This window comes from Apis cerana, linkage group LG3, assembly GCF_029169275.1.
Source record: "Apis cerana isolate GH-2021 linkage group LG3, AcerK_1.0, whole genome shotgun sequence".
NCBI classification, from domain to species: domain Eukaryota; kingdom Metazoa; phylum Arthropoda; class Insecta; order Hymenoptera; family Apidae; genus Apis; species Apis cerana.
Genome location: NC_083854.1, coordinates 1314705 through 1340911, shown reverse-complemented (window position 1 = coordinate 1340911; position 26207 = coordinate 1314705). Strand labels below are relative to the sequence as shown.

Sequence of the window (26207 nt, the reverse complement as noted above, 5' to 3'; positions counted from 1 at the left end):
AAAAATTATCCATATTAAAATAATTTATTATTATATTTTATCGTAATTTTGTATTTATAAGATATTCCATTTTTATGTTTCCATTTTTAAATGTTAAATTCTATCAATATATTCTATAGATCTAAATAAAAAAGCATGTCTTATTATATATAGATCAAGTAACGTTTTATTAAAGAACTATATAAAAAAACAAATATAAAGAGAACAATTAATTAATAGTATTAATATTTATTAATAACTATTTTATATTTATTAGTAACTATAATTTGAAATCAACGAAATAATGTTTTTAAAAACAATTAATTCATTTCAAAATGGTCAATGTTTTAGCAATATGAAAAAAATAAAATTTTATCATTTTTATTTAAAAAAATCTTTTCATCCGATAATTGCTATTATAATTTTATTAATATTATTTTTTATTAATATTATATTATATTATTATATTACAAATTTATAATTAATAAATTAAGTAATTAAAAAAATATAATTTTTCAAACAAAAAATTTTCTTCGTTATTATCAAATATTTACAAATTAATTTTTTATAATAATTTATTATAATTAATATTCTATTATGTTATAAACAAAATTATTCTATTCCAATATATAATTTTAAAATTATAATATTTTTTGATAAAAATAATCTTGTATTCGGATACTTTTGGACGATATTGTACACACCTTATCAAAAAGTTGATGGAATTTCATTTATATACAGGACATGTGTTTTTGGAATACGTCAAGATATAAAATTTACGAAAATCAACCAATCGCGATGATCGGCACATTTGGACCTGGATTTTATACAAATATTTGCCCGAATTTTCATGTCACTGATTACAAACTATTAAACGGCAAGTGTTATACTCAACTTTGACTTTTTCTTCATAATCGAAGAAGTCTTAGAATATATTTTAAAGTGAATTTATATTTTGCATATGCATTATAAATAATTTAAAAATTAAAAAAAAATTAAAAAAAATAAATACAAAAATTTTTTAGCTACAATTTTTTAATATCAATTAAATGATTAAATTTATTTTTCTAATATTTAAAATATTTAAACATAGACTGAAATAGTGAGTTAAATTAATAAATTTGACTTTTTTAGATAATTATTTATAAAAAAAAATATTATTTTCTGATCTCGATAACTTCTTTATTATATTATCAAGATATATGTAAAAATATTATAAAAATGACTTTCATAAGATTTCAAAATCATTACTCAGAGTAATGATCTATGTTAAAAAAATCATCGAAATCGAACAATAATATTTTTTTGTAAATATCTATTTTTTTTTTTTTTTTTTACTTTATAGAAAAATGTAAAATATCAGAAAGAACAAAGAACTTTCCATTAATCGGTTAAAACTTTGAATTCAATAAAGAGAAGAATTGGGATCATTGTCGCTATTGTTAGTGAAACTTAAAAGATCTTGATAGTTATAGTTATAGCATTAATAAAGCTCAATTTAATTTTCTCTTAGTTCTTCTATATAAAAAGATATTTGAATAATTCATTTTAATTCATAACAAAAATATTAAATTATATAAGTTCATTTGCATTAAAAAAGATTTTATTATCTGGTTGATGGAATTATAAAGGAATATTTTATTATAAATTTAATTAATAATATAATTAATAATGGAAAAGTAAGTGAAAAATAAAAACTTCAGATTCAATTAAAATAAATTTTTTTTCACTGAGAAAAACATTTATCTATAGATTTTCATTGATGCGATAAAGAGATATTTTTACTTATCATTTTCATAGATTTTGATTTCATTTGATTTTTATTTATTTTGTAAATTATAAAATTCTTTCAATGAAAAATGTTGCAAAAATCAAAGAAATATATATATGTATCATACATTGAATTTTTTAAAAAACTTATAAAAAACAAAGAGCTTTATAATAAAGAAATATTTAAAAGTAATTATTGAGAATAAAATGCATCGATGTAAGATTTTGAAATATATCATTGCATATTGTTTTGTGAATATTTTGAATAACTGCTTTTTACATATATTCGATTTCAATTTTCAAGATATGCAAAATACTGATATTATAAAAATATTGATATTAAATTTGATACTTTCAAATTTAAAATAATAGATAAATAAGATAATATTATATAATAATTTTTAAACAATATGCAATAATTATGATGAGATTAGATTTTTAATTTGATTCATGAAACAAAGGAAATCTCAAAAATAAGAAATAATATATTTAGTACTTCTATGTATAAAAAAAGTTATTAAAATGTTTTTAACAAAACCATTGATTTAGAAACAATTACATATTTTCAATAAAAATATTTACATATTTTCAACTATATTTTCAATAATTTCGTATTTCAATTATTTAAAAGATAAAATATCATAAAATAAAGTGGAAAATACATAATTAGATAGATAAATTTTATAAAAATATCAGTTACTTAATATTTTTATATTTTATAAAAAAATATAAACGAACTTAAATATAACATATATATATATATATATATTTTATATTTATTATACACAATAAAAACTATAATAAAAATATTTACTAATTATATTGAATATTCACTTTATATAAAATGCAAATTAAAAATAATTTTTATACTTCAAACTATAAATATTGTATATCTACGATACATCCAAAATATTAGATATTTAAATTCATTATAATCTAAAATGTTTAAAAATTTAAAATGTTTAAAAATCTACCTATAAATTACTCTTTGATATCCTCTCATTCGAATGAAAAAATAAATCTATGGAACATGCATGAACAATTATTTTTAAAATTGTTAAAGAACTATCAGATAATTCATGGAGAACCACGAACACACGAATTCTTTTAGGTACAGAATATTTTCACGTGACGAAGAACACGTTATTCTCTAACGCATTACTGGATAGAGATTCATTGGGCCCAGCACCTGAAGGACCAGGTCCCCGTGTCGTCCTTCAAGTTCAATGCGTCGTTTGGGAGGGAATCACTGGTATACAATACGCGCCCATTAATACTTTGCACATTGATATTTTGGATCAAGACGACAATCCACCGATGGCTCAGGGAAATGATTCCATCGCTATAACGCTCCAAGAATTCACCACGGTGAGTGAAGGCGCGATGAATCGTCTAATAGTAACGCAAATCTCGTTAACGGAAGCGTTAGTTGAACAAATCTCGACTAAACTCGCCCCTCCATGAGCGAGAGCTTAAGAATCGGACTTAATCAGTGGCGCATTGTTCCATGATCGCGAGGCATTGTTTCTAACGGCTGCCGTGAAAAGATGCGGAAACGACGAACACGACGGATACTATTCCGAAGAACAGGAACAGGATGGACGAAGGAAAACCCTTCGGGGGCTCATCTTGATTAAGCTCGGATCTCTTTTTTACTTTCGCCGCCTATCATACATTTCCCAACATTCTTCTACAGGGTGTTTCGTTTAACTGGATATGCTCGAATATTTCAGGACTAAATATTTATCGAAAAAAACAAAAAATGGGCCTTCATTTTATGAAAGATGATCGGTTTTGTAAGAATAGTAAGAAAAAGGAAGGATAATAACATCTTTTATATGTATGTATACGATATTATGAATACATATATTACATATATTATTCGTTATTCGATAAGATGGATAACGAAATGGCAGAAAGGAAATAAGGGATTTCCGTTTGCTTTGCTTGAGCGCACTAGCGTGTTTATATAATAAGATTCTCGTAAACTATGAAGATACATTTTATCAATAATTTAACACTCTGTTTAAATGAGTTTAACCGATGCTTTGATGTCATCGTTACCGCATCGTTCTGTTTCAATCACACTCGATATTTATTTGTTTTCTTTGTCAGAGGATTGGATTGTAGATACGACTGTTTCGATCAATTAGAGAAATAGAAATATTAGATAATAAGACAATAGTTTTGCTTATGATTTTCTTATAAACGATATATAACATATTTCATATTTTAATGTCATATAATAGAATATCATGTTATAAGTTTTACTAATATTTTGACTATCGTATTATTTGTTATTACTAATAATCATTAATATTGTATTATTGTTGTTGTACAATGCAATTGCACGCGATTAAATAAATAAAGATAGTTGTATTCATTAATAATGCGATATTATGAGATGTTTTGATATTAAAATTTGTTTTGTTGCATGTATAATATTTTCTAACAAATTTTGCGGTTTTATTTTACAAGATAATGGACTTTATAATGCATTATAATGTCTTATATAATTTATGTATTCCATATATAAATATGAAATTTTTAAATATGAAAAGGAGAATCCAATGTTATAAATATTTTTGTGCAGAAACTTTGGATTTAGATTAAGATATCTTGAATTCAGGCTATATTTATTTAACTGTTAATCATAGTGATAATTTCGTTAATTTTAAAACTGTATAAATACTCAGACCATCAATAAATAAAAATTTGAAAATGCAAATCTGTAACAATTCTTTAGTTGAAAAAAAATGAATTAAATAATGTAATTGTAATGAAATAAATTTATTTGAGTAATTACTGCAAATCATCTAAAGACAATATTTTTCTATCTAAACCTAAATGAAATATAGAATAAAAAAAATTTGTTTTCTAATTTTCTGTAATTTGTAATTGTAATTTGTAATTGTATATAATTATTAGCATATTTCTTTATTATTAATTTTATTTATTATTATTATTTTTTATATTTTTAAAAAACGAAAAAAAATGTGAATAGAAGAAGATTTGTTAATAAAGAAAATTTTTTAATAATATTATAATTATAATCGGATTGATTTTTTATAAATAATGTAATAAATAATGTTATCAATTAGAAGTAGAATGATTTTAGATTTTGATTTTTTTTTAGATGTTTTAGATTTTGATTTTGATTTAGATTTTTTTTATATTTTATTCAAAATAAAAAATCCTTTTCGTACCACATCTCTTGTATTTAAACAATTTGTCAAGAAATTATATTTATAAGAAATATGATTAAAAAATTTTCACTAGAAATGAAAGATACATATTTACTTTATTGCTGTTTGCCATTTTTACGTTAAACAGAACATAATGCAAAATCTAATACGCATCTAAAAAATATTATTAGTTATAAATATAAATATAAAAGTATTCATACTTTACCAGGAAATTTATGTATTTTAAAAAATTTGATTTTAATGAGAATTTTCTAATGGATTGTAAAACAATTTAAAAAAAAAAGATCTCGCATGAAATCAATTTTCAAATTCAATTTTCAATTTTATCATTTTATATTTTATATACAATTTCCTCTGAAAATATACATGACGAACAGCATTATGACAAGTATAGCAAATTTGAATGTTTTATAGTTTAAAATTTTTTTTTATTTCGTACTATTAATAATATTAAAAAATGAAAATTAATTTGATACATGATTTATTAAAAAAAATTTCTCCATATATAACACAATATTTCATAAAAAACAAAATTATTTTATATAACTTATATAAGTTGAATTTGTATAAGATATATGAATAATTTTGATTGATTGTATATATTTATCTATTGAAATAAACATAAGAAATTATCTTTATGTTATCTACGAAATCATAATTTAAATTGAAATATTTTATAAATCAATAATAAATTAATATATTTTTATAGCAAAAATAAAAAAATAAATAGATAAATATATTCAAAATTATATGATTTCATTTAAAAAAATAAAATTAAAATCTCTAAACATTCAATCTTCAAAAAAATTATTTATATAATATAATCAATTAATTTTTATTAAAACATTTCTTTTTGATAATTTTAATCTCTTATGAAATATTTAAGCAAATCCAAATAAACGAAACATCCAGTATATCCATGTCTGCATATTGCAATCGTGAATGCGCGAAACTTCGATTTTCACGATTCGATTGAACAAATTAGAGAACAAGGCAGTTCAAGAGAGATAATCTGGAAGTTTTGATAATAAAAATCCAGCATTCCCATTATTTCTTCTCATTTATTTGAATAATGAAGATCGATTGAAAAAACTGAAGTCGATTATTTACAGTCAGTTACAAAAGTCTTCATATGTTATTTTATAAAAATTTATCTTAAATCTGATTTTGATAAAAATTTATATATGTAGAATATAATATATTATGCATTATATTTATGATTAAGTTATGCGTAGAACAATTTATTTAAAAAAAAAATTTCATATAAATATAGTCTAAATAATAATAATGTTTCATAAAACATTATTTAAAATATTTCATATAAATTATTATTAGCTTTGATAATTTATTAGTATGATAATTCATAAAATGTATGAAAACTTCTATCTGATTGTAATTTCTACTCAAAAAAGATTCTTTTTAGAAATAAATCACTAGAAATTTTGAAATTAAATTTCAAAATTTTGTGCTATTTTTACGATTTAAAACTTTTAGGATTTTTAATCGATATACAAGTAATTTTCAACTAAATACAATTGATTGATTTTGTATATTTATATATTTATATTATTATACATATATATATATTCATTATATGCTTTATTGTTTATATAATAAATCATATAAATGTGATGATTATTGAAAATAATTAAACAAATTTCATTCTATTTCTGCTGATAATTTTTTAATTTGTACATTGTTAACATTTTTTGCCAAATGTATTATGAAATTAGTCTATAACAGTAAACTCCTTTTAAATGTGTTTTTACAATATAATTCTCTCATAAAAACTCTTATGAACTGATAAAAAACATGAAAGAACAAAATCAAATCAAAAAGTCAAATTCGAAAAATAATTCTTTTTAATTATTAAAAAGAAAACTTTAAAAATCGTATAATTGAAATATTTCATTCAAAAGTTGATGAATTTTCATGTAATTCAAGTATCATATTATTCAATATTTATTATATATAAAAAAAGGATATTTAAATATTTTGCCATTTGCAAAAGATGAGTAATATGTGAATATATTATATAATATTATAAACATTTTTATGAATATTCCAATAATGCAATATATATATATATATAATATATTGCACAAATTGTTCAAAATATTGTCTCTGTTAATATATTTCAATTTCATCGAAATCAATGAAGTAACCTCTTTTCTATATAATTATCAAAGTCATAAATATCCGCGTATATAGAATACGTATTTGAGGCTGATCATCAATTCGTTGTACAATTCAATACGATTAAACGATATTTTATTGTTTGTGTATATATATATATATATATATATATATATATATATATATATATATATATATGTATGCTATAATTTAAACTATTCATTCATCAATTGACAGGGTGATAAATTAGTAGACGACAACAAACTAATACTAAAGGACGCGGATATGGAAAGCAGCAATAGATACACTATTTGCATTCTCGGTGATAATAATGATGCTTTGAACTTCACTTATAATACGTTGCCAATCGAAGCTTCGAAAGGAGTACCTTACACCGCTATATTTACAAGTAAGTTCCAATTTTATCTTTTTCTCATTCTCTTTTCCTTTCTCTCCTTCTCTCACACGCGATAATAAAATCTCGACGTGAACCAATTTTCCAACTAACATCCAAAATATTGATTCTTGTCTGTTACAGGAATTTCCGCAAAAACCACTCTCTTACCAAAGTCTCCTTATCGGGTCATTCTTCAAGTAAAAGACGAATCTCTCATTCCAGGATATGGGGAAAACACGGTGAGACTTTAATTTTAATTGCTGATTTTGCGAAAAATAATCATGATATAAATTTTTCATGAATAAATTATATTAAAATAAATTAGAAATTTAATATGTATGTCATATTTAAAGAATTGAAATTAAAAATACTATTTTTTAAAAAGAAATGCATCTGAGAATGATATCATCACATTTCGAAATTTTTAATTTTTTTTTAAATTTATTATTTTAATTTTTTATTCATATCTTTTCTGTATTTCATAAATTCATTTTATTAATATTTTAAAAATTATATTATATCTATTTTTTTAATTTATTTTCCAATTATCTTTTTTTTACAGTCATTATAAATAATTTGCCTTGAGATATTATGTATTTTTAAATATTTTTTGTATTTTTCATATTAAAAATATCATTTTAAATTACTTTCCATTAAAATAACACATCGATTAAAAATATAGTTATCTTTAATTTCCGAAAGAGAAATTGCATTTTTCGATTTCCTCATATTTTCTGCTGTACATGTCGAAGATATTCAAGATATATATTATCAAAGAAATACAAGGTTTGATCAAAAAATTTTTTATTCCTTTATATTTATAATAATAAATTTATATTTATTTCGAAACATAATTATTTATTTATCAATATTGATACGATTTTCATTAATGTAGTTTCTATTGCATATATATATATATATAAATATAATAACATTTATGTCAGCATTTTTCTCAATTATCAAAACATATTTGAAATATATTTTTCAATGAAATCTTCAATTCATTTAATTTTATCTTTATTTTTTGTCATCAAAGATTTAATTTTTCAGTTATAAGTAATTTTAATTTTGATAAATAAAATAAAACTTTAAAATTTTTATTATTTTCCGTTTTCTTAAACGTATTTTTAAACATATTTTTTAACTTTTTAATTTTTATCTTTATTATAATAATATAATATACCTTTTATTAAACTTGTATTTTTATTATAAATTTATTAATATTTTTTTCAAAGTGAATATATAAAATGATATTCATAATTTATAATAAATTATAATTATAAGCAAATTAAGAATTTTTGTGAAATAATAATTTTCTTTTATCTATTCCAAATCTCTAACTCAAATTTTTTCATTGAAAATTATTTTTATGTAATGAAAAACATAATTTGTTGAAAAATAAATTACTGTAAATTATTGAACAAGAATTTATAAAATCAATAAAAATAATTTTTAAGCGATTTATAGCATCTTAAAAAATTTTTTGATTAAAAATTCAATTTTTAGTATTTCTTAAATAGTATCATAGAAAACAACTATTATTTATTATTAAAATTCACGAATGAATTTTGCTTCTACACTTCATTTTATATTTTTTGTATAAATATAACATGACATTATGCATGAAATATCTGAAATACATGAAATACAAAATTTGAAATCGATCAATAATACATATTTTCTTTCTTTTTTATCACAAAAATGCTTTTGAAAAAATTTAATAAAAATTTTTTAACCATAATTTTGTTCAAAAAATGAATCAAATTTCATCAAGTATTGATGAATATTTTTTTAATTTGTATTATGTACTATAATAATTATCGTAAGTCTAAATATTTTGATATTTCAGAAATATTTTTAAAAAAGCAGAACTCTAAAAGCATATTCTTATCTAACAGTATAATGCCTGATCAGCATCAAATATACATCATATTATTAGCATCATATTATTATAATCTTTTATAGAAATTATTCAATTACATTTTAAAATCTATAAATAGATTTTTATATTTTACAATGCTTGTTGCTGTTTCTGTATCAATCAATGAAATTTGCATATAAATGATAAATTATAAAAACATTTTATTTAATTTTTTTATCAAATAGACTTAAATGAAAAAATAATAAAAAGCAATTTTTATTATTTTCTTCGCAATTTCGATCAAATTAAATTTTTCCAAAAATTTTTTTATATTTTGAAGATCTTTATTTAATATTTAAATTATAGATAATATTTATTATTATTTATTATTTATCGAAAATAAAACATTATCAAAAATAAAATTTTAATACAAAAATTAAAAATTTTATATTTATTATTATTATTTAGTATTATTATATATTAGTATTATATATTATTATATATTATTATTATTTAGTTTATATATATGAATCAACTTTATTTATATTAACATTATTATATATTTTATTACGCATAATAGTATCACTTTGATACTATTACAAATCATAAAAATATTATATCATAAAAAAATTAGAAACTGTTTCTTTGAAATATTATTATTTGAAATTTTATTTTTTTATTTTAATATTTATTTGGTTTAATAGTAATGAAGTAGTAGTAGCAGTGAATATGAATTGGTATCTTTTAAAATATATTATATTTGAAATATAATCATATCTATTATATATATATATATTATTTCAAAGAAAAATTTATTTATAAAATCCTATATCACTGCAAGAAATAAAAATATTTATTTTTATTTATTTATTTAAAAAAATTTGATTTAAATCAATCTTACTGATATGAAATCCTTTAAAAAAAATATGAATTAAATTGGTTAATTTTAATATATTCATAAAAATAATATTTGCTTAAGTATTATATCTAAATATGTAATATAATAATATATAATATATAAATAAATATATAATATATAAATATAAATAATATGTATCATATTAATTATTATTTATTTTAATTATTTTGAAATTATTTTGAGAAATTCATATTTATTAAATTAAATTATATTATAAATGAAATTAATATTTAAAAAAAGAATAGGTTGATTTAATTTGTAATTAGAATATTGACTTATATTAATTTATATCAACTAAAAATAAAAAAATTTAAAATAATATAAAATACAGCATAATTCCATTTTATTCTCCGATCCTATCGATTGAATTTACACCACTATAATTCTCAATCTTTCATTTATTATTCATTTAATGGAACATTCTAATAAAAAATAGAGATATATTAAGGGATTATATACTTCCAGTTAACGAAAAAAATATAGCTATCATTTTTAAGAAATTTTTTTTAAATAATGATATTAAAAACTTTTTTTGCAAAGATGAGCAATATTTCCTAAAACTAAAATTTTTCGATATGAATTACTTGCAGAAAATAATTGTTATATTGATTAATGGATTAAAAATTTCATGATTTCACTTAAAAAATTAAACTTGATATTCATCATGATATTCATCTTCTCAATTTTCAAAAAATTTATTTATATTATATAATATATTTTTTATATTTTAGATAATTTTTTTAAAAATATTTTTCTTATTACTTTAATCTTTTATTCCATTATTTTTATTTACACTAAACAATAATTAATATTATTTATTATTTATCTAAAAAATTAATTTATAGACTAAAAAATCATTTTATGTATGCACATACTAAAATATATAACATATATCTATTTGTATATTGATTTGTTTAAGTATCGTAATGGGATATTTTTTGACAATTTATAGATATGTCATTCAGAATTTTCATAATTTTCAATTATTTTATATTACATTGTAATCATGATTTCTAATTAGAAAAATTATAACAATTAATACACACTTAATTATCATACATAAATAAAAATAACGTACAGGAAAAAAATATATAACATAGTTTATATAAAATATATACAAAATATCTATAAATATATATCTGTACAAAAATTTGTAGTCTATTGATTATTATTTTTTACAAAATTATTCTCTCTGTCATATATATTCTCTTTTCTATCGAATTCAGAAAGTCATGATTCCAACGAATGACACGAGAAAATATTTTCCCTTGCTCGATTTATCTATTTTATTATTATATAAATCAAACGAGGTAGAAGTGTGTTTTGCGAACGTGACTATACAGGTGTATATTCATGTCGTTGAATGAAAAATATATAGTCCAGGAAGAGATGAACAGATGATGTCCGTTTCAACGAATTTTTGATAAATTTTTCGTGGGCGTTTATGCTATATATTATTAAAACGTAGAAATTGGAAGTTCAGTTTGAAGATAATAGATACGACCACGCAACGACTGCCGTGCAATTTCTCTATGCGAAACGATTCCCATTAATTTTCACTTAAACTGACTTCTCGAAACCGCGCCCAGCTAACACTCTCATTACCTTCGCCATCTAATTGTTTGATGAGTTGTGATTGTATTAGCAGTATCAACATATTTTACTACGTGAAAAATGTTTAAATGTTAAATATTATATATAACATATTTAAAAAATATATGATTTTTAGGAATTTTTTTAAATATTGTGTAAATTTAGTGTAAAGGGTGTTACATAGGATGAGAAGATTGTAGAAGAAAATTTTGCATTGTCAATAAGTTTTATATGATATTGTTATATCGTATCATTTTTTTATATAAATACATATAAGTGTAATTGCAAGTTGCATATTTTATTTAAATAGTACAAATTATGAATGTTGATTAAATGAATAATATAATAAAAAATGTAAAAATAGATATTCATAAAATGTATTCGTATGAATATTAAAAATATTGAGTTCTTTATAATTTTAATACTTTCTTTAGAATAAATAAGAGAAAATCAATAAAAAAATTAATTAATGCACAAAAAATAGTTCCAAAAATTCTATTTAAAAAGTGCACTTACATATTGCAAAGTTAAATCGAAATAAAAAATCGAGTATCTACAATAATAGAATTCATTAAATAATATAAAATTTTTGTCTATAATTTTTTTCTATGAAATTGTATCAAAAGTTGAAAAAATACTATAGATTTTAAAGATTTCATTAATATTTCAAAGACAAAAAAATTGTAATCTATTATGATATACACACAAATTTTCATAAAATCAATATTTTTTATTGAAATCAAATTTTGATTAAATGAATTTCTATAAGATAAAATTCATTGAAAACCAATATATTTTTTAATATATTTTTAATGTATTAATCAATGCTACACATGATTCTTTATGAAAAATATATGAACATGTTTTCAATAAAAATTATTAATTTAAAAGATATTTTATATCTTTTTAAATCTTTATTGAAATGCCTATTAATAGGATTGATAATCGATTGGAATATTTTTTAATGGAAAATTTGATTATTAAAATTTCGATTGAATATTCAATTATTAGAACTATTTACATATAGAATCTATTTACATATATGTCTAATTATAAAAATTTAAGAGAATCTTATCTTAAGAATTATAGTATTTTCATTTTAATTGTTTTTTCTTCCTCTCTCTCTCTCTCTCTCTCTCTCTCTCTCTCTCTCTCTCTCTCTCTTTCTCTCTCTTACTTTCTCTGATCACTATTCATCGTTTATACAATGTCTTGTCTACATTTTTTATTAGTGATATTCGTACTGCTTATATATATCAAAATATCAGTAAAAGCGTAATGTTTTATCACTATGCAAAAAATTTGAAATTATATTATAACTATAATTACGTTATTTCTATAATAATAAATATAAAATTGGCAAGTTAAATATCTATAATATAAGATAGAAAAAACCAGAAATTATAAATTGTGTTGAAATTATTAAACTTTAATCTGTTCAAATGTTATGTTTCATCAATAACAAATAGCTTTCTTTAATAAAAAAACATAGTTATTTCATTATCAATCAATTATTAAGATATAGGTTAAGTTAGATGCTAGATATCAAGAATATTTGATCTCAAATTGATTATCCAAACTATTATGTTTTATTTCTAATAATTGAGGTTTTATTGTAATTTAAATATTATTGTAAAATTTATTGTATAAGAAGCCAATCTAAAATCTAAAAAATAAATAAATAAATAAATACTATTTTAAATATTCTTTATTTTTCATATGTTTATAAGTTTTAAAAAATTGATTAATATCTTTTTTTTTTTTGAAAAGATACTTAATACTTTTATTTTACAACGAATAATGTTATATCGCTTAGCATAGCAAACTAAGCATAATTTGCGAAGAATTTCACGGGATCATAAAATTTATTTACGTTCTTTCGCATAAAGAATTAGAGCACTTTGCTTTTTACATACGTGCTCTCATTTAATTAAAAATTATTTAATAAAAATTCATTTCGTCACAATGCAAAAATTTAGTTTATTGAAACTATGGCAATTAATAATTGAAATGAACGTTATATGTTTTTTGAATTTCGATATTCGAGTTTTTATAAGTTCAATTTTCTTGCGATAATGAAATTTTTAAACTATAATTAAAAAAGCATAATTGAGAATGGATATTATTGACAAACTTTATTCATTTTTTTAGCCACTAAATGAAAAATGTTAAAATGCTATTGAAATACTTGAAGATTAATGTTATACAAATGATAATGTCCTACAAAACTTAGATAGTAGCCAAGTAATCGTAAATTATTCTAACTATTCGCAAGCACTCAAGATTATTTATGACGAAAAATTCAATTCAAAAAATTAGATAAATGCATTAAAAAATGTAAATGCAATTTCATTAAAAAAAATAAAATTGATTTCTATACATATTCTACTTGTAAAAAAATTATTAACGTTAAATTATTATTCGCATAATTTCAATTTTTACTTGAAAATTTTTTTAATATTAAAAAGAAACACAAAAAAGATATTTAATATAATTATCATTTTAAAATTTACTTATTGATTGGAATTAGTTATAAGTTATAAGTTACAAGTTGTAAATTATAGATTTCTATTTTATAATTTTTACAATTTTTTTTATTTTATTATTATTTTATGTATTATACTTATAAACTTTATTCATTTTTGTTCATTATATATTCATTTATTTTATAAATATAATTTATAATCATTTATAATTGTATATTTAAAATATCAATATTACTATTTACAATAATAATATATACAATAAAAAATTTAAGTAATAATTCTAATATTATTGGATTAAATAGAAGGCTCTATCGATTTTCGATTTTTGTAAGATAAATAATTTTAAATAGCTTTTATAAATTATTAAACTATTTAATAATACTTTATATTTTTTAAGTTAATTTTATGAGAATAATATTCTATATATGATCTATATGTATATACAATCTATTTTATATATAGAATAATATTTTGTATATATTGTATTTATATATATTATATTGTATTCTGTATATATAATATTTTTCTCTAATTTGAATTTTAAAATCAGTGTGGATTAAACAATTATAACAATTAATAAAATAATTTACAATATCATAATATTACAATATAATGTTATAAAATGAATTTAAAGAAAATATGTAGCTATTGCTCAAAAAAATATATTTTTGAAATAAATATGAATGACAAAATTTACAAAAAATGAGAAAATTATCGAAAAAAGTTTCGATTTTATTTTCGAAATTTAAATTACATTAATTCTTATTTAATATATAATTATAATAATTAATATTATTTTCAAACATATTAAAACATATTTAAACATATTAAAAAATATAAAAATTTATTGTTCTTAAAAGAAATAAAGAAGGAAAATAAATGAAAAAGCAAATAATATAAAGCGTTTCTGTTAAACAAAAAATGCGCATGATATAAACTTATTATTGAAGTATTGAAACATTTTGTAATTGATTATAGTGAAGACGTTTTTTTATTAGTATGCAAAATTGTGTAAAAAAAAAAGTTTTAATATATAAAAGTTTTGATATAGTGATGATGTAATAATCTAAATATTATAGAACCATTATGATAATTAAGCTTCTTACACTATATCTTAACATTTTTTCCAATTTTTTATCTCAAACTGACTAAATATAAAACTTTTTTTAAAATATTTTTTGCATATAGGATAAAGCAAAAGAATCACATAATCATAATGAAAAATAAAACATTTTTGTTATAATATAGAATAAAATAGTAATACTAAACACTAATAACATTAATAAAATACTAATAGTAAAATAAATAATCAACATTAAAATCATTAGACAGATTGAATAATAATAAATATTATTCTGATTTTTTATAAAAATTAATTTCAGATATTATTTAATATTGTAATTAATTGATTGTAATTTTTTTATGCACAATCATTTATTTGAACAAATTTAGTTTAAATTATAATAAATAAGATAATAATTATCATATGCTAATTGTTCATTATTTATTTTTATTATTATTAAATTATAAAATTATTCTTATTATTAGAATAGTAGTTAAAAATTAACATTTTTAATAAAAAGAAAATAACATATTTATTTATGATTTTTATTCATGAAAAATTAAAAGATTTATTTTTTTTTAATGTCTGAGTTTTTTTCAATTTTAACATTTTTAATTATATACTTAATTATATACTTGTTACATTTTTAATTATATATATATTTATTATTCATCTTGATAATTATTTTATGTAAAATAATAGTTTTAAAAAAATAAGAATTATATAATTTTTAATAATTTTAAGTGAGTGTTTCGTTTTATTTATCATTTTGATGAAAATAATATCTTCAAAAAATCATATTTTCATAGCTAAATATTTTTTTTAATATTAGATTTTAATATTAGATTTTATTTTCTTATAGTCAAAGATCTATAACAATTTTTGCATAGAATATTATTTTTGTCATCCATTTTTTTTTTCAGCACAATCTAAAATTAAGCATTCCATTTTATCTTAGATACTAATAAATAAATCTATTCCTCTATATATTATACGAGAGTTTTATAGTATTTGGAACAAAGTTATTAATGATATAAAATTAAACATATGAATATCTCAATTAATTTATTAAATTAAAAATTAATTTATTTCTATATTTTTACAAATCTAATATCCAAAATATAAAAATTTTCTTTATAAATCAATAAATAGTATACAATAAATTTTTTCATATCAATATTTGAACGCATTTTGTATAAAAATTCTCTATCTAACGATCAACATTCCGTTTCAATAGTTAAACATCACTCTAACTTTCTATGGGCCGGAACATCGAACAACTACGTCAACCTTATCGCCAATACCATCGAACAAACAGCAATCGTTTTCTTATCCCTCAAATGTGAAAGTTGCTCGAATCGCATCACGTTACACCCGAATCACCAAACCAACTAGCGAACCGCATCCCTCAATAACATTTACCATTTATGGATCGAGCGCATTCGCTATCACATACAGAGGAGGTATAATCTATGTTGCTAATGAAGATCTGCTCAAAACAGAACCATCTAATTTATCGTAAGTTATAGAATCTTTTCGTCATAAATTGTTAATTATTTATAAAAGGACATTCATTTTGATTTCAATGATTTTGATTATTATCAAAGTTATTCTGAACAACTTTTCTCTATGTGTTATTGGTCTCAATTTTTCGAAATATTTGCAAAAAACTTTTAGAATTTATCTTATAAATATATTCATTATGGCATGAATGATGAATAGAAATTGTGATAAAATTAAATTAGGGGCTAATTGATTAGGCATAAGTTAATTAATTATTACTATAATAATATAATATTGTATCTATATGTGCTGTACATATTTGAAAATATATGTAGTAGAAAAAAATAACTGCTAATATGTATATTATTAGTTCTTAACATGATTATACATTGTTGGAAAATTATTACCGTTTTTATCGAAAAATTGATTATAAATAAATATTTTGTTTTCAATATAGTTATATTAATATAAATATTAAATAAATCTTTTAAAGTTTATATCTATTGTATTTTTTTTATATATATAAGTAATTTAAAATCATGAAAAACATTAAAAATGAACATTTGGAACTAATAAATTTTTATGTGTTTTCTTATAATCTAAATTTTATATTCAAATTTTTTTAATTTATTATATTCATAATAATCAATTAACCCCGATTATAGATCTAGTTGATTAATATAAAAAATACAAGAAAAACATTAAAATAACATTAATTAGATCATTTAATTATTTACTCATATAATCGAATATATAAAATTATATTTTGCTTATATAATTTATTAAAAATCAAAAACTAAAAAATTCACGATCTCTCTTATAAATAATTAGTGAATTGATTAATGATCGCAATGAAAAAAATCGAAGAGAAGATCGAAAAATTTGATCTATATTTCAGGCTTAAAGTGAAATGGAACGGAAAAGATCGTACTTCCTTGAAGACTATAAGAATCAACTTGACAACGTCGAAAATGGACACGTGCAGCAACCACAACAAAATCACTCGATCGCATTCCTGCGCCAATGCGGAAACACCGGAGGACTGCGAATCCAGCTGCGGGGTCGCCAGTGGATTTTATAGGTGGCAACGTTTTCCTTTCCTTTCCTTTCACGTCAACGCCAACGAAATCCATTTGGAAAGAGCGTTATTTTCGTCTTCATTTTCGAATCGTTTTCAACGAAACACGGCTCTATAGGTATTTCTTCGAGTATCACATCGATCCGCTTTTCAGCAGAGGCAACTTTTCCGGGCAATGCATATGGAGATGGAACAAACGGTCGAATCAAGTTTCCATGATGTCCGATCATTATCCTACCTGCTCCCCGGATTTGTCGTATTGCCCCGACAATATGTGCGACGAGCTCGAACAATTGGATCCTCGGATTTGCCCACAAGATTGTACAGTCGAACGTAAGTTTTCAATTCTTTTTTTATATTTGATTAATATTATGAATTCTTAATTTCTTACTTATGTAAGTTATCGATAAGAAAATCGTAATAACTGTTTTTATTAACTAAATAAAAAATTTCGCAATGCAAATTTTTAACATATATTTATTTTATTTTATATTGTGTTATTTCTGATGCAGAATTTATTTTTAAAAGATAATTTAATTATAATTATTATTTTACGAGTAATATATTTCAACTGATATTATATTCTTTATCCGATTAATGAAAAAAATTCGAAATAAGAGTAATATTGAAGATTATAAGTTGAAATATTGATTATTTGAGGAAATAATGGAATAATTCATAATTGTAAATTTATTCTTGAAATAATATTCAAAATATTGAATAATATCGAGTATTGAATGATAAATAAAGATAATAGTAATAAATAATAAATAATAAATAATAAATCAATAGGAAACAATAATAAGATAAATACTTAACATTGTATATTAAGAAAAAAGTTTTATCAAAATAAAATAAAATGTTTTTCATTATATCATTAAATTATTTATAATATTATAAATATTAATAAATAAATCAATTAATATTTTTGTATTCCAAATATTGTTTGTTTTAGTATCAATCGTTTTAATATTGTTATTTTTGAAAAATCGATTTTAGATATTTCATATATAAATCCATTAAAAGATTATTACATTTTACCTGAAAAATTATCAATTTTGAAATTGTTATTTTTTTATAAAAAAAAATTCTTTTAAAGAATAAAACACTTTACTTTCTTATATACTCCATATTAAAAATTTCCTTAGTTTTGTACTTTATTTCTGCGTTGAAGAAGAAGAATAATGATAATAGTTTTTTCTGTTTTCTTTAAAATAATAAAGTTTTCAAAAATTGAAACAATTTTATCTTAAAAAATTTTTGTTATGATTCATTTCAATCCTTTAAAAATTAATATGTTTTTTTTCTTTTACCAAATATTTCTATAAAATATTTTGTTTAACTTGTTTTTTTATAACTTCTTTATAAAATGAATCGCAATAAAATTTTTTTAAAATTCATAAAATTATTTTAATTTTAAAAAATTTTAAAAAAGATCATTATTTTATCACTTTCTTTTAAAATATAAAAAAGGAAATATTAAGCAAATTTAATATAGAAATAAAAAAAATAAACTCTTTATTTTTTAAAATGAAATAAATAGATTATTATTTTACTATTTTTTTCATGAAAATTATAATAATATAAATATTAACAATTTTTCAAATAAAATTTTATGACTTGGATAATAATTATATATAATTGTATTTAAATATAATTAACAATAAATAATTTATTTAATTATTTTTAATATAATATAATATAATATTAACAATTAATAATGTAATAAATATATTACTTGTCATATAAACTATCTAAATTATTATGCAAAGCATTGATCCGATAAGACATGGGGATATAATAAATAGAAGTGATGAATATTAAACAAATTTTAAATATTAAATATTTCTAATAACATATATTAAATATATATTATATTTTTATATTTGATACGATAGATTTTTAATATTTTTTTTTATAATTTCTTCCAAATTGCATACAATGAACTTTTAAAAATAAAATATTATATTTATTTTACCATCTTTAACAAAATATATTTTAAATTTAATTTTTAATTCTAAGATAAATTAAAAAAGATAATTAATTAAAAAAAATTAATTACTATTATCTATTAAATTAAACTATTATAACATAAAAAAGATTGGAAAATATAATATCTACATACAGAATATTAACATATTCATTATCTTTGAAGGATAGTTATAAGTGATTTACATTTGCGCTAGAAAGGCAGATAAACGATATTGCCACCATACTGCAGTGTCACTTGCGGTCGGGTTAATGAAAATTTAAAGACAAATATTCATATCAATTTAAATGCATGATTAATTATCATTCAATGTAATATAATACGAAAGAATATGTCATTATAAAAAAGAGAAATTAAATTTTTTTTTTAAATATTAAAGATAAAAATTCATGTAATTTATGATCTAGTAAATAATAAATAAAGTAGAATAATAGATAAAGTTTATCTAAAACAAGATACATTACATATACAATAATTTAAAATAAATTGATAATTTCAAAACAAATCGAATACCATAATTCATTTAATATTATAAAAGTGATATACCATAACAAATAAAATAATAATTGAAATCATGATTTGCAAAATTTAAATTCAATCAACATTTAAAAAAAAATTCTATTTTATTTTCTTTATATATTTATAATACTAGATCTTTTTTGATTTCTTTTTAAATATTATTTACATTTTTTTATATCTATTTCGTTTTTTATTATAATATTTTTAATTGTTAATTAATCTTTTATATAAAAAGATATATAAAATTGCAAATTTGTTTTGGACATCATTGAATGATTTATCATTGAATAATTATCATATTTTTAATTAGTTTATTTAAAAAATATTATTTAATGTTTACTGAACTTAATCACAATCGTAAATTTCATTTTTGATCATTTAGACGTTTTTCAATATTATAAGTTTTTCAAAGTCTATGAACGATAATTTAACTCTATTGAAAATAAATGTTTCTTTGTCATGATATCTTGTTGTTGTAGCATGTTTACTAATTATCTCACTGTTAGAAGCTTGTTTTATAGAACAAATATTACAATTTTTTTTATATTAAAACATTCTCTTATATTAACGATCTCAATGATGTAATTAATTATAATATTTAATATCTTTTATTCTATAATATTTTGTATATCACTGTATTAAAAAATAACTATTAAAAAATCGCTAAAGAATAACTTTCATATTATTCTTAATATTATATTTATTCCAGATATTTTAGATATCTAAAATTTCTTTCAAAAATATTTATTATGCATTTATTATGAAAAAAAAATATTTTTTTTACGAATAATGAATTTTTATCTATTTGTCTTCGATTTACTCATTTCTTAATTGTATTAGAGACAAATACGAGAAATATTAAATGCAATAATAAATTAAATGAAAATTTTATTTTTCATATTTTAATGACTCTATAACTTGGAATATCAATGATTTGAAATCGTAAATAACACTTCAGAATTGAGAATAATTATACAGTTATTAATCAGGAAATGCATAAATTGTCAGAAAAAAAAAAGTTTTCGAGCAGAATAACAACTTGAAATTTTGACATTTTAGCGGATGTGCATTTTGCCGATATGAACAAAAACGGACGTGGAATCAAAAGTGGTTTAGGAACTTGCGCGTGCAACGATGTGTTGCAATGCACTTGCAATGTGGATCGTTTTCGTATAAAAGATACTGAGAAGGATAATAAAGAGAGAAAGGAATCAAAAGAAGAGAAGGAGGGGAAATCGCAAAATCAAGAAGATAAGATTGTTGTAACTGGCGCTCGAAAAGGTTCGTAGGTTTTTGATAAAATAGAATAATACAAACGAAAAATTTTATTTATAATTATTTTTTAATAGTGAAAAGATTTTGCCTTTAAAAAATTTTTCAGATTTAATGTAGAAGAAATAATTTTCGTAAAATTAATTTTTGAGGTATTATAAAAATATCGAAGCTATAATTTTTTTAAATATATTTTTTAACTTTTCAATTCTCATATATATATAATATATAACAAATTTCATAATAAACAAATTAAAAATTTGTTTAAGATATAATCATTTTTTTTAATACATTCCAAGTCTAATTCAATTTTCCTTATCTAAAATTATTTTAAAATTATTTAGATAATAAAAAGTATAATTCGCTTAACATAAAATTAAATTATTTTAAATTTAACTGAACAATAATATCAAAATTTATAATGAAAATAATACTTTTTGAATTTTGCAACCAAAATTTATTAAAATTTTTTTATTAAACTTAATTTTTAATAATTTACTATACAAAGTAATTTTTATTCTACATTATTTGAAAACAATTACTAAAAACTATTGAATAAAAAGATTTTGATCCAATGTTTATTCCACTCTTATATTGATCGATTTCTGTTGGAATTTTTAGAATTTTTAAATAGATTAAAACCTATTTCCTTTTTTTTATATAGTGTCTCATGGACCGTGTGGACCTATTTGTATGATAGGCGTGATTGGAGGCAGTTTCTTCGTATTGATAGTGATCATTGGTTCTTTCGTCACATCGAGATATAGGTGAGTCATCGTTTATAAACTAAAAAACAGAATAGAACATATGCTGAATTTTTATAAGTTTAAAGGAGAATAAATTGAAGAAAATTTTATGTTTGTATAAAACGCGATACAGGAATATATATTTTTTAAGTATATATATATAAGTATTGTATATATTTTTATATATAATTATACATATATATATTGTATAATATATTGTATATATTTTTATATATAATTATACATATATATATTGTAATATATTGTATATATTTTTATATATAATTATACATGTATATTTAAATTATAATGAATTAAATGATAAATAATAAATATGTTTAAATATTAATTAATAATTCATTACGACACTTTTCATTACGTATTTCGAATGAATTATATATATTATTTCATCAGTCCATGCAATTTAATTATAATATATATATTCCACAAATAATCATTTTAGAAACGCAGTTTCAATTGCAAAATATTTATTACAAAATTTTAATGTCGAATAAAATCGTGACTGCAATTTGTAGAATCAAATAGATAATATGCAACTTTGATGAATTAACAAATTATAAATATTCCATATGACATTATACATACAAAAACAAGAAATTAGAATCGAAATGTGGTTAAATGTGAAATCTTCGTATTAAACTGTTTGCAAATCGTGAAAGCAAAACGTGACAGCTGGTCAAATTCTAGATAACTTTCGAACGAGTTCTTTGTACGCGAGTTACATAGATCGTTCGATCAACAACTAAATAAACGGTCTCCGAAAAAAAGAAGAATCAGAATGTGGAGTCAATTCTTAGATAGGTACATATTTCGATATCGACATTCGATTAACGGGTCTGCTTATCTTTCCAGTCAAACGTTCCTTTTGTCGAAGCCTTCGTCGTAATTCCCCGTACTGATGTTACGGTAGGATAACACAACTTCCAACTATCGTCATCCAAACGAGCGAGTATTATAAGCGTATTTACGCATATGAAACAGCGCATATGAAATTAAAAAAGTTTCTTCATTGTATACTTGCATTTATCTTTTCAGAAAAGCTTGCCAACTAATGATGAAATTTGAAAGAAGTCGATTTATTTCGAAATTATATATATATACAAAATGTCTGAATTTGATTAATTTAAGAAATATTAAATTATATATTTTATAAAATTTTGGAATTTAAAATGACAATAATTATGCAGAAAAAAAATCATTGATTTCGATGATCTTTTGATTAATTATCAATATCCTATTTTGGGCATTCTTTTCTTATATATTATCGCTATGTTATTGCTATTCGGTTTTAATTTACAAGTTATAAAATATAAAATATAAAATATGATATATAAAATGTGTTAAATTAAGAATTATATTTAATGTTTCAAATGAATTTAATTTAATTTAAATTAGGATTAGATTAAATTAATGTAGAATTAACTTAAATTTAAATTAAATTCAATATTCTAAATCCAAATATAATTAATTAAATAATTCAATAATTATTTGATTATATTGTTTTTAACAAATGTAGTAATAGTAAATACAATAAATTTAATAATATTGATTTTATTTGTATATTGTGTGATTGACAAATGATTGAATATTATAATTTAAAAAAAAGATTTTGAATAATTTACTTGAATTATATAATTTATTCAAAAAAGGAACAAATTATTAGATAATATATATAATATATATATTAATATTATTAGATATTAGTTAATATATTACATGATGTATTATAGAATGATTATTTTGAAGTAATATCAGTTTATCAAAAATTTATAGAATTTAATATTTTTAAACTTTATAACAATATTATATAATATAAATTGTAGTTTGAAATATATTTTGAAAAACATGATATATTTTCTACATATTATTATAATTAAATATGTTAATTTATTTTAGCTGCATAAAAGTTCATTAGATTTATTTTATAATATATTTAAAGAATAAGAAAAAAGAAATGAAATTCAGAGAAAAAATTTCAATAATTTTGATAAAAAAAAATTTATTGAATTTTAAAAATTTTTTCAAATAAAACATATAATTATATTTGAAGTAACTCGAAACTTAAAAATTTTTAAATAAAAATTTTAAAATTATTGAAAGTCTTGAAATGTTATTTCAGATTATCAACATTCAAGTAATTATCTCGTTATTTCAAAGATACAAAGGAATTTAAAGTTGGAAATTTCATCAATATTATAATAAATAAAAGTTTAATTTTCTCGGTTTTTTATTCCGATAGATAGATAAATAGAAATTAATTTTAAGATATTTTCCTTTTAGATTAGCTGCAAAAGAAGCTCGTCGAGAAGGAAAACGAAGAGTCGATGGTGATTCAAATGTTGTTGGCATACTATCCTCCGACTATGTTGACAGAGGAGATGGTTTGCTTATCGGCTTGGATACCTTTACTGCAGCGAATCGCCACCTTCTTCCTAAAATGTCTCCGGTAAGTTCTCTCTTTCGTTCATTTTCACGATTTAATCTTGATTAATACATTTTCACAATCCTAATCATTTGTTCGATTATTAATGAAAATCAATATCAAATGAAAGATATTGAAAAAAAAACGATTCCTACAGATTTAATATATAATTCTTTGTGATTATACATTAGTTGTCAGCCATTAGAATATTTTTCGATTCCAATCGTATTTTTACTTTCAACTTTTCGAATATTACGATTCATCACTAAAAGGAATTCCAAGAAAGTCTTTCAGTATATAATATAATATATATAATAATTGCGAAAATGTTTTGATATTTTTGGAAAAGTTTTATGAAAACTTAATTAATAAAAAAATTTGTTACAATATATGTAATAGTCTTATTTATAAATCTTTTTTTATTTTAAATCTTCATTCGAATTCTTATAAAACACAAAGCTTAAGTCTAAAAGATTAAATTTTTAATTTTTTGATTTTTATATTTATAATAATTTCAATATTTATAATAATATCATTTTTAGAATTTTAGTCAGCAATTTTTATGATTATACAATTTTATTAATTATAAATTAATTATTTTATATATCGTAACCCAAAAAAATATAAATCAAATCTTTATATTGAAGAATGCTTTGAAAAATTCTATATGATGAAAATAAATGGAAAAAAATTACTAGAGAAAATAATTTTTTAATATAAAATCAAATTCAATATTATTGTATTAAATTAAATATAAATTAAATATAAATATAATATTGTATTAAATACAAAATTAAAAAAAAAGAATAATAAAATTTAGTTATTACACAGATTACAAGATTATATATAAACAAAGACTGTTTCGTTCAATATATGATTTTTTAGTATTTACATTCATGTAACAAAAAAATTGTTTACAGAAACGTGTCTTATATAATAAATTTAAAACGAATGAATAACAAATAATGATAATGATAAAATAAAAATTTTAAAAATAATTTGTTTTAGCACAGAAAAATTTTTCAAATTGTATTATATATATATTTTTTTTTTCTGTTTCATTATAATGTAAGAAACATTGACACAAATTTAAAAAATATATTAAATACATAATATTTTTATTTACACAATATAATATATAACAAGTTTACAGTGATGAAAATAGTACATATTCTAAAATCACATTATTAGCACATACTTCTCAAACTTATTGTTCCCTAGAGATATCTAAATACAAACTGTTGTA

The 26207-nt window shown here is 19.7% G+C and overlaps 1 protein-coding gene across 9 annotated transcripts in view; it reads left to right on the top strand.

Moving 5' to 3' along the window:
- LOC107993574 (proto-oncogene tyrosine-protein kinase receptor Ret) overlaps window positions 1-26207 on the top strand; it is a 211162-nt gene that overhangs the window by 174310 nt on the left and 10645 nt on the right. For 8 of the 9 annotated variants that reach the window (XM_062073303.1, XM_062073302.1, XM_062073304.1 and 5 more), the window contains 10 exons: window positions 721-856; window positions 2861-3117; window positions 7329-7500; window positions 7630-7727; window positions 16648-16928; window positions 17812-17994; window positions 18146-18324; window positions 21560-21781; window positions 22437-22539; window positions 24820-24985. In XM_062073303.1, the coding sequence (XP_061929287.1) occupies window positions 721-856; window positions 2861-3117; window positions 7329-7500; window positions 7630-7727; window positions 16648-16928; window positions 17812-17994; window positions 18146-18324; window positions 21560-21781; window positions 22437-22539; window positions 24820-24985 (1797 nt within the window). The remainder of the gene's footprint in view (window positions 1-720; window positions 857-2860; window positions 3118-7328; window positions 7501-7629; window positions 7728-16647; window positions 16929-17811; window positions 17995-18145; window positions 18325-21559; window positions 21782-22436; window positions 22540-24819; window positions 24986-26207) is intronic. The other variant, XM_062073299.1, reaches the window with a different exon arrangement.